General features: G+C 46.8%; 1 protein-coding gene across 9 annotated transcripts in view; it reads left to right on the top strand.

Moving 5' to 3' along the window:
• AKAP13 (A-kinase anchoring protein 13) overlaps nucleotides 1-10,143 on the top strand; it is a 204,384-nt gene extending 194,241 nt beyond the window's left edge. For 8 of the 9 annotated variants that reach the window (XM_039723000.1, XM_039722995.1, XM_039722998.1 and 5 more), the window contains 5 exons: nucleotides 111-155; nucleotides 1,315-1,365; nucleotides 1,678-2,127; nucleotides 3,469-3,781; nucleotides 4,604-10,143. In XM_039723000.1, coding sequence (XP_039578934.1) covers nucleotides 111-155; nucleotides 1,315-1,365; nucleotides 1,678-2,127; nucleotides 3,469-3,781; nucleotides 4,604-4,653 — 909 coding nt within the window. In that variant the 3' untranslated portion in view covers nucleotides 4,654-10,143. The remainder of the gene's footprint in view (nucleotides 1-110; nucleotides 156-1,314; nucleotides 1,366-1,677; nucleotides 2,128-3,468; nucleotides 3,782-4,603) is intronic. The other variant, XM_039722996.1, reaches the window with a different exon arrangement.
• The last annotated feature ends 2,070 nt before the right edge of the window (nucleotides 10,144-12,213 follow it).

Below are 12,213 nucleotides of genomic sequence, written 5' to 3'. Positions count from 1 at the left end.
AAAATGGAAGGTGGAGGGAGTATTTAATGGATGTGTCATTAGTTCAGCTTCAGAAGACATTTGCTGTGATTTTTCATTGTCCTCATATTAAATTTGTGATCTTGTCACAGGGTGGAAATGCTAATTTGATGTTCATGATGAAAAGGGATAAGGAGGTAAGAATTTATTCCATTGCTCAGCTGTTCTCTTCATTTAAGTGGCTAGAGAATTTGTCTCAATAGGTGATAATGTAGAAGAAAACACATTTAATTTGCTGAAGCATATCTAGACTTCTAAATACATTAAGCTGAACCCACTGTGTCATTTATTTGTTTAACCTTGGATGTTTAGACAGAGAATTCACTGATTGTCATCTGCTTGCCAGCAAGATGATATGTGCTGATTATAAGCAGCAAGGGTTAATTACCACCAGGATGCACAGGGCTGTATTTATCGTGCATCTGCAGACAGAGAGAGTTTAATTTTATGTTGCAGGTGCAGTGAATTGGGGCAATTAGATTTCTATTCTCCCTTTGAAACACATTCATAACTCCCAATTAGCATTAATGACAAAATGAGAAGCAGTTCTCTTAATACTGGCTATCACTCCACTACTGCAAATACTGAAGTGCTCTTTTTTCTTCTTGAAATTAATTGTAGGATATGAGAGATTCAGAGAAATTTTTAGCTAGACTAAATTTAGGAATAGGGCATAACTCCAAAGTAACTTGCTCTGTATTGATGCATGAGGTGTTTTCATTTCTGTATTTCCAGAAGGCCTCCAAGAACACACCTTCTGCACTTGTGCTGCCTGCTGTAGTGCAGCTTTTCTGCCTGCTGGCAGTGGGTCTTGTATGGGTCAGCTGGGGGAGAAGGGTACAAATAGTCCACATCTATTTAAAGATTGCAGGGTTTTTTTCACCCCTTGAAATTTTTTTCCTGAAATTTTTAAGTGAACTTCTGGGCTTCATCTCAATTACTCAGTTTGTTCTTGAGCAAGCTGATGCTGTGGGAAATGGTTTGCAGAGACAGCCCAGGACTTGCCATGAGCTCTGTGCCAGGAGGTGCCTCTGCAAATGTTCCTTCCCCTGCTGCAGTGACAGCTAGGGAAGGGAGGAGGGTGATGCCAGGCACTTCTGGGAGATGTTCAAGGGATCTGTTGGTGTACTGGTGACCGATGCAGTCATTGCAAGGGAAGAGTGAGGAAAAGCAGGGTGCAGAGGGATGGCTGTGCAGCTTGTCAGACCCACTAGTGAGACACAGAGCAAGAGAAGGTGCTGTCCACATACCCAGCACCCAGTGAGATCTAACAGCAACGCTTCTGTTTTCTCGCAGCAGGTCCTCCAAACCATTACCAGCCTCCATAAGCTGCTCACTGCTTTGCAGGTAGGCTTAGCCCTTCATCCTGCTCCCACACACCGCTTGCCTGAGCTCCCAGTCGTGCTTTGCCCCTTGTCTCCCCCTGTGACACCCCACGGCTGGCTTGCAGGCTGTGGAAATGAGCTGCTGCCTAAGGGAACCAGTGCTGGCCTGAATTTGGGAAGCTGCTGGGGGAGCTGCTTTGCCAGCATGCTCTGGTAACCAGGCAGCACAGCTGGGCTGGGCTCAGAAGGGGTTCAGCACAGCACCCTGAGGATTTCAGGGATGGGGCTCTCCCCACAGAGAGGATGCTGCAGTGATCTGTCTCCTCTCTGCCAGGGCGTGGTGCTGCAGCAGGACACCTACATCGAGGACCAGAAGCTGGCTCTGAGCGAGAGGGCTCCGAGCCGGGGCTCATTCCGGCCCGCCTCGCTGCTGGAGCAGGAGAAGCAGCGCAACCTGGAGAAGCAGCGCCAGGAGCTGGCCAACCTGAAGAAGCAGCAGACACAGCACCAGGAGGAGAGGCGGAGGAGGGAGAAGGAGTGGGAAGTGCGGGAGAAGGAGCTGGCAGAGCACGAGGCCGAGCTGGCGCGGCGCGAGGAGCAGGTGCAGAGGCTGAGGCAGGAGCTGGAGCGCGAGCGGGAGGAGCTGCAGGTGAAGAAGGCGGCCTACCAGCTCGACCTGGAGAGGCTCCGCACAGCGCAGAAGCAGCTGGAGAGGGAGAAGGTGCAGCTGAAGCAGGACGTGGAGAGATTCGCTCAAATGCGGCAGGAGCCTGACCACAACCAGGTAAATGACGTCGACAGTCAGGCTCCTAGGGAAGCTGATCCCTGCAGGGAGCTCCCAGCCAGCTCCTGGGTGAACTGCGTGCTCCTCACAGCTGCCAGATATGTGGACACTGCTGTTTAAAACTGGCTCTTCCCTTGCATACGATGTGCAGTGCTTGCAGTTTTTGTACCTCTGGAGCTGCTGAGGCAGTGCCAGTATTGGTGCTTCATGGTGTATTGGGGGTGCCTGGCCAGAGAGCTCTGCCCACTTCCCTGTTTGTGTGCTGGGTCCTCAGCTCTGCTGGAAGAGGCTTCTGGTGTCTGATTGCTCATAACCACAAATAAAAACACACAGATCCTGGTTTGGGCATTTTTCAGCAAGCTAAGGTTTATTCCTTTACAACTGTGCAGCAGTCTGACTGAGGAGAGCCAGCACCACTGGCAAAACATGGACTGAATTTAATCCTTAAGGCTGTTGATCATTTGTTTGTTTGCACTCACTAATTCTGACTGTAATTTGCTTAGAGCTGTAGCACAGTTAGTTTATAAGTGTTGGATTGCAGAATGGGAATGATTTTCAATGCCTGAACGGCCTAATCATGGATCTAAGCTGTGAGCTCTGAAAAGCTCATCACCAAAGGAGGTTCTGCTCCTTCCCACCTGGCTCCTGATCAAGAAGTTTTCCAAGCAGCCAGTGAAGCTGTTCCACCTCCAAGCACTTTCAGACAGGGGGAAGCTGAGAGGTAAAATGCCTGCAAGGCCTGAGAGATTTAGGAGAAGGAAGCACCTTCTCAAAGCAAGTATCTGACTGACATTGCAGAGCTATTAATAGAGTGTTCATTCAAGATTTGTTGGGCTTGTTTTGATCTTCCCTTTGAATGTGCAAGCTCAATTACATCCTGAGACAGCCGTTAGGAAAAAAAAAATCAGGAAAAATGCTTTTGCTTTCATCTTTTGCTTGGGAAGGCTTCCTTTGACACATGGTGCTCCTGTGCCGTGTGCTGGCGTTCCCTTCCCAGAGAGGCACGCTGCTCCTTGGCCTGCTGCCACCATCTGTGTCTACAAACGATGCAGGGTGAGTCTTGCTATTGAGATCTTAGAGAATATTTGCCCCTGGCTTGTTGATACATAGCAGAGTACATGTAGGAGCAAAAGATAGTCGAGTGTTACTCTTTTTGTGCCTCATATTTTCATCTTGAACAGAGAGGGCTTTTCTCTCTTTACTTTGCCTGAATGGGGATGACATTTTACCTGGTGAATGGGCTAGATGTTCACAAGAACCCGTGTGAGTGGTTGTCTGGGACATGCCTTTTCTATCCATGTTCTCTGCTAGCCTCTTTAATGAAACACTTTTCCTTTCTAGGTTTCAAATCTACATGAGAAACTTGCAAGAGTCTCCTCCCAGTCCAGCACTGAGGAATCCTCCATGCAGAAGAACCCTTCCCTTCCTAAACAAGGGCACTTTGATGCAGAACTGTCTGTCTCCCCCAAAAGGAACAGTCTTTCAAGGACACACAAAGAGAAAAGCACTTTCCATTTGCTTAGCACAACAAACCAGACTAACAAGGCAGCTGAGGAACAGACCCAGATGCCTACTCGCCTCTTCAGTTTAGCCAAACCAAAGGAGAAGAAGGAAAAGAAGAAAAAGGGCAGGGGACATCGCTCCCAGCAGTCTGGTGAGTGTCAGGAGAGCTCATAGGTGTTTTTTCAGGGTTGGTAAGCTGGCTGTTTTCCTTCAGCCAGCAAACTTGTGGAAGCCACAAAATCTGGCTTGAAATGAGGATTGTGACACTAGGATGGGGAAGAGCAGTTGTGCTGAGTGGACTTGGCAGCTTGAAGTGATCTTCTGTGGGTGTTTCTGCCTGTTCTGCAGCCCCTGGGGTTGTCAGAGGGACACACATTCTTCTCATTGTTTCTTCCCTTCCCATCCCATCCTGAGCAGCCTCCATGGGCTGGATTCTCTGCTTCAAGGAGGAAAATACTCTGCTTCAGTGTCAGTGCTTTCAGAAGGAGCTGCTGCTGGGATGCTCCTGGCTCTTGCAGCTCCTGAGGCACTGATGTCTGCTTTCGGTCTGTGGCAGTTTGGAAGTGATACCCACAAGCCTTCTGTTGGCCTCTCCCCTCAAGCTGGTCTGTTTTGTCTCTTGATCTGAAACAAAAACATACAGGGTTTTTTTTTTTTTGGTCTGGTAGTTTTGCATCCCCTTAGGACTCACAGCTGCACCTCAAACCTCTGACCCACATGAAATTTGATCACATGCCCTCGGATGACCAGTTCCATTCATGCTAGCCCACTGATCTTTTCCAGCTTGTGCACAGGAAATCTCACCCATTACAAGGTGTAATTTCATGGTAGCTCATCAGGGAACTGAACATCTTTTAAGGGGCCTGGTGGATTTGGCAGACAGGGGGGTTTCTGTGCACACAGAGCCCCGCTCTGCCTGCTGTGTCCCTGTGTTCCCATAGTGATTCCCACGTGCTGTTTTTTGGTGCTACAGATTCTCACTCGTCAGAAGCGCCTCCAGAGGGTGAGGAGATCTTCTGCTGAGCATGGACTGTTCCAGTGGTCACTCGTGGCATTGGCACCATGGACATCTCCCTGCCTGTGACACAGCACATGGCTGGTGCCTGCGCTGGACGAGCATCTGGAGGTTTTAAATAAAAAAAGTTCTGAAGTCTGCTAAGTGGTGGATAAGGATCTCTCTCCTGTGGTTTTAGGTGAATTCTCCCTGCAGAGGCTTTGCCTGCACAGCACACAGGACCATCTCCCTGTGCAAACCTGGGGTCAAATGGATTGGGGTAGATGTTGTCTGTCTCTTCTCACTGCTAAAGGATGAGAGAACATAGCCTTAAGGGGTCTGTGCCTTCAAATTCCCCTGTCCTGGGGAAAAGAACCAAAACCAAGCATTTAGCAAAAGATTAGGACTCTACAAATGGTGCGAACACACTGGCATATATAGATATACTGTATATGTATATATATATGTATCTATGTATCCACTGGGGTATGCTTACAGTCCCTACAGCCAAGGTCCATCCGTGGGGATAGATGATACCTGAGGACTTTCAGGGAGTGAGTAGATATTAAATATCTTGCCCTTACTGCTCCGACTGTAACACAGTGACCTGCACACCCCTTTTGTGCTCATGGGATAGGGGCTGTTTGGTTTCAGAAGGGTACATTACATCAGGAAGCAGTAACAGCATTCTGAAGCAACAACTCAGAGGATAAAAATTAAAATTTTAAATCATTCTAAACAATTTCTGTGGGGAAGAGGAATCAAATGTCAGACTGTTTTTAGAGTCAATCAGAACATTACTGGGTAGATTTAAAATGATGCAGAAAAAGAATTTTGGTAGGCTGGTAAAGCAATCCCAGGGAGCCAGAAGAGACTGTTCAAATGGAAATAACAGTAAGCAACATTTTTTTAACACAATCTCTTTGAGCTCCAGCTTACTCCCTCCCATTCCTGAAGTAAAGATTATGTTTTTGCCAGAATAGAGCTCTCCAGTTGCATTTGACATCCCTGTACAAGCCTAATGACTGAGTGGGGGGACTGTCTAAAAATCTGCTTTTAGGGATCTTTGTTCTGTTCTTTGTGGGTTTTTTAGCCTGTTTTTTGTGGACCTGTTGGGCTTCTGTTTCTCTGGATTTTCTCACTTGCCCTGCTGGTTTCTGAGGCACAGTGAGAGTAGCAGTGTCCAGGCAGGTCAGTGAGATGGGGCAGGCTCCAAGGAGATGGCTCCTGTCCCTATGGCTGTGCAGTACCGGGCACTTAGGAACCTTTTCTGGGGAGAAAAAGGTTCTGATGGACAACCCCCCTGTGGGACAGGTCTGGAGGGCAGCATGGTGTGTCCCCATGGCTCTGGGGTGGAGTGTCTGTGCAGAACAGGAAGGTCCAAGGGCAGCTCTTGCTGTGCCAGCTGTGGGGTGTCTGTGCAGTTGTGGAATGCAGGCGTGTGTTCAGTGGGGGAGGAGAAATGCAACAAGACATACTTTTCTCAAAAATCACCTTTCTTCCAAACCCTGTCAGGAGAATTACCCAAGTGGATTTGTAAATGGTTACCAGCTTCAAAAGAGGTCAAGGTTTTGCTCAAGAGTTTGAAGCTGTCGGGTACATTTCCTTTCCTACCAGTTTTTTTTTCTTTGAAATAACAAATCATTTCTCTTCTTGTACTATTGTTTTATTTCAGTTTGCTCTCAGGCTTGTCATGAGCTGGTGACCCACAGCAATTTTCAGAGTTAGTGCTGATAAATATCAGCAGCATTGATGGTGAGGTGGATGCTTGGGCTGGGCTGTCTTCGTGCAGGAACCCTGCTTGTTTGGAAGCTCTCTACACTATTAAAAGTCAAAAGAAAAAGAGAAAAAAAAAAAAACAGAAAGGAAAAGGGTTGAGATTTATTTTTGGTTTTTTAAATATTATTTGGTGCTTGTTCTTAATTGCAAGCAGGGCTTGCAAAAATATTTATCTTTCATTTTATCTGAAAGAGTTTTTTAAAAAAGTTTACTTCGTTTTATTTTTTTATTTCTTTTTACTTTTGCTTTTGTTTGGGGAATAGTTTGAGGGTTTTTTTCCTCTTTCCCCCTTTTAATTTTTTTTGTTTGTTTATTTGTTTTGTTTTCTTACCAAAAGATTGGTAAACCAAATGTTCTCATCTCCCTGTTTCCTACAAACCATGGGGTTGGGCAGTGCTGCTTTGCAGCTCATTCCATGCCTAAAGTCACACGATTTCAGCTGAGAGCTTTCTTCAAGGCAGAGCATCTTCAGGCCAAAAAAAGTCTGGAAAAAGACACAATGACTTCAGACAAGGCTCCTCCTGTCAATTAGTTTTATTGTTTAAACATTTTAGTTAGGTTTTCTCATTCCCTTTGGAGGCAAAGGAAGAAGCAAAGCATGGAGTGCCTTGCAGTGATGTGAGGGTCCACTTGCTCTCCAGGACCTGAGGGGAGCTGAAGGAGGCACGTGCTGGTGCTGTGGAGTTACCTTTTCCATAAGAAAACCACCAGCTTCAGAAAGTACCTTCTGCCCTGCTGTTTTTACATCTGCAAACACGAATGGGCCAAGCTGGAATTTCTGGAAACCAAAGCAGTGTGTGCCTCATGTACTGTTGAGTGAGCAGAGATCAGGGCACTGGTACATCTGAGTTCCCTCAGTCTGGAACAGCCTTCACCACTATGAACTTTTTATTTTATCTCACTGTCTTTGTCCCAGTCCCAGCACATGCTATATTCACATCACAGCAGTGTCCCATGGCTCTGAGAAGGGCACCAAAAGGCAGGTGAGTGACCCAGGGCAGCAGGATTGAGCCTGCCTGGCTTCACCATCTCTCCTGACCTGTGCAAATCAAAAAGAGCATTCAGTGCCTGAAGTGCAAATACTATTGCCTAGTGATCTCCCAAGGTCCCTGTGGTTCCTTGACAGAAACCACAGGTGTGAGTCAGAAATACACTGACCAGAAATCCTGTGTACCAAACAGTTTGTGTCTTAAATTCTGGTGGACAGACCTTTGTCCCTGAAGGATGTCTGTTACTGTATGATTCACTTTTTTGGAATGGAGCCTCTCCTCCCACACTGCTTCCTCCTTCTTTCACCTTTAGGAAGGTAAGGGCTTGTTTTTATCTCTTTAGCCTTTTATTTTTCCCATCACAGGTTTTCTTTGGCTTGGCATAGGTTCCCAAAGTCTGAGTCCTGCTCTGATCCCTAAAGGTTGTCTAGCATTGTCTGCTAGAGTATTGTCCCAGCTTGACAGCACCAAAACCTTTCCTCTTCCTGGTCTTAAAATTGCATTTGCTCCAGTTCCATGCCTGGCATCCATCCTGCAGTTGTTGAAAGCATTTTATTTCTTCATCCCAGCCTGCTGCTAGTTCCCAGAGCCAGTCCCTCAATCCCATTTGGAGCACCCAGACCACCCTGTTGTGCGTGGAGTTCCTGGGACTCAGAGTAGGTCAAAAGCATCTGTTTGAAGCCTGTGTTGCTGGAGGAGAAGAGGATCCTACAAGGGCTCTTGGAGCTGTTTGTGCTGGTGCTTCTTGGAGGGCAGAAATAAGATTTGATTTTCTTGGGCTTTTCTTGGCCTGGTCTTTGCCACTGCCCAACAGGAGGCGTTTCAGTGTTCAGGAAAAGTGAGAGTGTGGGCTCAGATGGGTACAGAAGGATACCCAGCAGCAGAGAGTAGCTGTAGCAAAGGGTGGGAGACTCGATGGGGCTGTGTGGGGTCAGCCTTAGATTCTTTTAAATCAAGTGATCATCTCAGCACATAACTTGATGTCAGTTTGATGCCATAAAGCACTTTAAATGGAACTGGTCTTGCCCCTTTTAATTATGGTTATTTGGAGACAATCAGTTTTTGCCATTGCTCCCCCCCTCTGTATCCCCAGCAAAATCAGAGCTTCAAGTAGGCGTGTTCCTGGTTTGGTTTGGTTTGGCTTTTCCCCGGGAGGGGAGGAAGGGCCAAGCTTTTTGTCTTCTTTTTAGACCAAAGTGGGTGTGAATCTGTCTAATCTACAGTCCCACTGCAGATAGGTTAAGTGGCAGGACAAGAGAACTGGCTTCTGTTGGCTCAGGTACATCCCCCAGGAGAGCCCATGTCAGCTTCACCATCACCTTCCTCGTGGCAGGTAGGGAAGCAGCCCCCCCAGTGGTTTTCCCTCAATTTCCTTTTCTTTGGAGAAACTTAGTGAAGGAGATGTGAGGAGATGCATCCAAATACATGAGGCCCTTTCCCTGCACCAAGGTGTTTGCTGTCCAGGCCACTGTTCACCTCCCAGTGCCCTCCCCAGGACAGGAGCTGTCATCCCCACTGAGGGTGGACTCTTTCCTCTGGAGGTGTGGCAGCACAGTAATGCCATCAGCTTGTGTGGATTTGCATCCAGAGAGTCCAATCACCTTTGCACCTTCCTGGAGTCACTAGGAGACATCACAGCTGTTGCTGAAACACCCAGTTCCAGTCCTTCCACATGCCACCTAGTCAGGAGAGATTCTTCAGGTGCCAAATCTCAAGGAAGCTGTCTAGGATGTCTATGGCATGGAGCAAGGGAGGATTGGGCAGGAGACACAGGAGAGTATCTGCTAAAATCCCACAAAACATTCCTTGTTAACCAGAACTCTGGAAAATATTGTGCCTGCTGGCCAGGTTTGGGAATTTATCATGATTTAGGGCATCCTTTCAAATAAAAAACCTCCCCTGTTGCTCATAACTCTTGCTTCATGTGTCAGAAGGGGCAGCAATCCACAATTCTCCATTGGTGATACAGCTAACTTTTAAATATAGGCGAGCTGAACTGGCCAAATCTTCTACACCTTGTGCTCTTCAGTCATGAGAAGTGTAACACCAGCTCCTTTCACACCTGCATTTCCAGGGCTCTGTGCCCTTTCCTCCCACATGCATTTCACTGACACTGATGCTTTGCCCAAATATAGTTCAGCTTCCATTGCTGGGGGGAGGGGGGAACAGGATAACACTCACTGCTTTGCATACAGCTGTGAGCTTTGTATGTATTTAAGCTGTCTATAGGTATCCATCCTTTCCATGCTCTAAAATAATGCTACTATTTTCTTTATCAATATTAAACACTGACTGAAAAAAAAAAGAAATAAAAATCTGTGTCCGGTTCAGTTCGCCTATGGTTAAAGTTTAGCCTGATGTTTATTTTGTACTAATATGGAATGCACTTGAGTAATTCCCAGAACATTGAGGTGTATTATAATAACCTGATATACGTCTGGTTTTGGTTTGTTTCTTACTTAAAATAAAAAAAAAAAAAAAAAAAGCTTTGCATTTTCATGCTGAACCCATAAAGAAAAAAAGCTGGGAAAAAAGATTTTTAAAGAAGAGGATCAAACCTAATTGCTGTATGTTAATTTGTAATTATGTAAAAAGTGAGCAGGTTATTGACTGTACAATTCTTCAGTTTTTCTGTAACTTGCCAGATCCATAAGGGTTTATAACAAGCTTTTATTTATCTTCCTTTTTAGTTATCAGTATCAACCTCTTGTAAAGTTTTTCTTCCTCTAAATAAATTTGATTTTAAATCTGCGTTTTCTGCCTGATTTATTCCCACACCTCTGGTATTTTTGCCAATGACTTTTTTGCACCAAGGCTGCATGAAGAACCCTAACCTCAACCTGTAATCAAATGTTTGCATTGCCTTTATCCTCCCCATTCCAGTTTGAACCCACTGGACTCTTTTAACTTATTTTCCTCGTCTTACAAGATTTGTATTTTACTGAAGGACAGATGGCTGTGTGATATTCCTTAGGTTTTCTTCCCCCCCAACACACAGGGCTTCTCATTCTTGTACAAGGGGAAGTGGCACAGAGTTCCTGTAAGGCCCTAACACAGCTCAGTGTCTTTGACAAATCCCAGACACTGAGGGGTTTGGTTCTTTTGGCTTAGAGAACCAGAGATGCTGCATCTCATCCCAGGACAGGGTCCACAATGTTGTGTGGCTTAGGTGTTCCCTCGTCTCCTGCAAGAAGAGACCCATCAGAAATGCTGTACCCAGCGTCCAGGACTCCCCTGGGGAGGTGATCTAAGGAAAAAAATCTTCCTTGTGAGGGTGGTGAGGCGCTGAAACAGGTTTCCTAGAGAAGCTGTGAATGCCCTATCCCTGGAAGTGTTCAAGGCCAGGTCAGACATGGCTTGGAGCAACCTGGTCTAATGGAAAATTCCTTGCCTGTGGCAGGGGTGGTGGAAAAAGGATCTTTAAGTTCACTTCCAACCCAAACTATTCTGTGATTCCATGATAAGGTACATGGTGTTCCCAGTGCCTGCAGGCATCAGTCCAGGCAGGAGAGGGTGCCAGGAGTACAGAGCCATGGGGATGAGAAGTCATGGAGGACCTCAGTGGCTGGGGTTTCCCCACAACCATTTTCTGCTGGATCATAGAATTGATCACTGCTGACCCTGTCCTGCACAGGACTCCAGCATCCTCTCCCCAGGCAGGAAAAGCAGGAGACCTGCACCCTTCACCCCTGTGTATTGGTTTTGAGGCAGAGGAATTGCTTCATTTCCATTTGTTACTCCACTTGTCTTCAGAGGTACAATTGGGAAAGAGAAAGGATTGCTTGAGTGGAATCAGAAATGTATTCATAGACTCAGAATTACCTGAGTTGGAAGGAACACACAAAGAGCATCGAGTCCAGCTCCTGACCCAGCACAAGACAGCCCCAAGTATCAAGTATTGATCAAAGCTCTGGGCTGTCAGCTGCTTGGGGTGTTGTGTTGTTGCTCAGCAGGGAGCTCCAGCCCCGTTAGGCAGCAGTGCACTCCCTGCCTGGTATTTTTCCCCTCCTCTCACTGCACATGCTGTTCTGAAAGCCTGAGTCAGGTCAGTGTACCTGAACCTACACCCTGTCACGCAGCACTTGCTCCAAGACAGGCAACCCCTGGGTGTGAGACAGGAGATGAAAGAGTTCCTTTATCTCCACGGCTGCTCAGTAGTCCTGCTTTTATTTGCATTCCCAGGCGTCCCAGCTCACCTATTTACTGAAGTTGAATAAAAGCCTTTCGCCCAAACTGTCGGCTGCTGGGTATGGTTTTTAAAAGGCATGTTTTCCTGTGGCCCCTCTTGGCTCTGCAGCCTGGATGACTGACAAAAGCACCCCTTGGGGCACCCCCAGCCTTTGCATTGCTGCAGTAAAACAACAGCTGCTGGGAATGGGAGATGCTGCTCTGATGGAACAGGCATTGGTCACGGGAGATGGGAGAGCACATAGCACAATTACTGATCACAAACCACATTGAGAAAATCAAATCCTTTCTGAATCAATCTCCTGCCAGGGAAAGGCTGGGTTGCAGAGCACACCAGGCACCCTGAGCTTCTCTGGTCCTGCACAGTGCACTCCAAACCCCCCTGTTTCCATTGGCTGGGGGGAAATCTGGGCAGGCAATACAAATTGCCTTTGGCAGAGGAGGAAGCAAAGGGCCCTGCTGCTCCAGGACACCTTCATATATAAATTAATTTGACTGTCCTTAACCAGCTTTCCACAATTCATATGTTCAAAATTTCCATGCTCTGAGCCATTACAGCTAAGACAATGAAATGGATATTCTCTCCAGACCACAGGGATCAGTCAATTTAGATGGTCCCAAGAAAGAGTGATG

Source organism: Passer montanus, unplaced genomic scaffold, assembly GCF_014805655.1.
Source record: "Passer montanus isolate IOZ18808 unplaced genomic scaffold, ASM1480565v1 scaffold5, whole genome shotgun sequence".
Taxonomy (NCBI): domain Eukaryota; kingdom Metazoa; phylum Chordata; class Aves; order Passeriformes; family Passeridae; genus Passer; species Passer montanus.
This window is presented reverse-complemented; position numbering and strand designations above follow the sequence as displayed.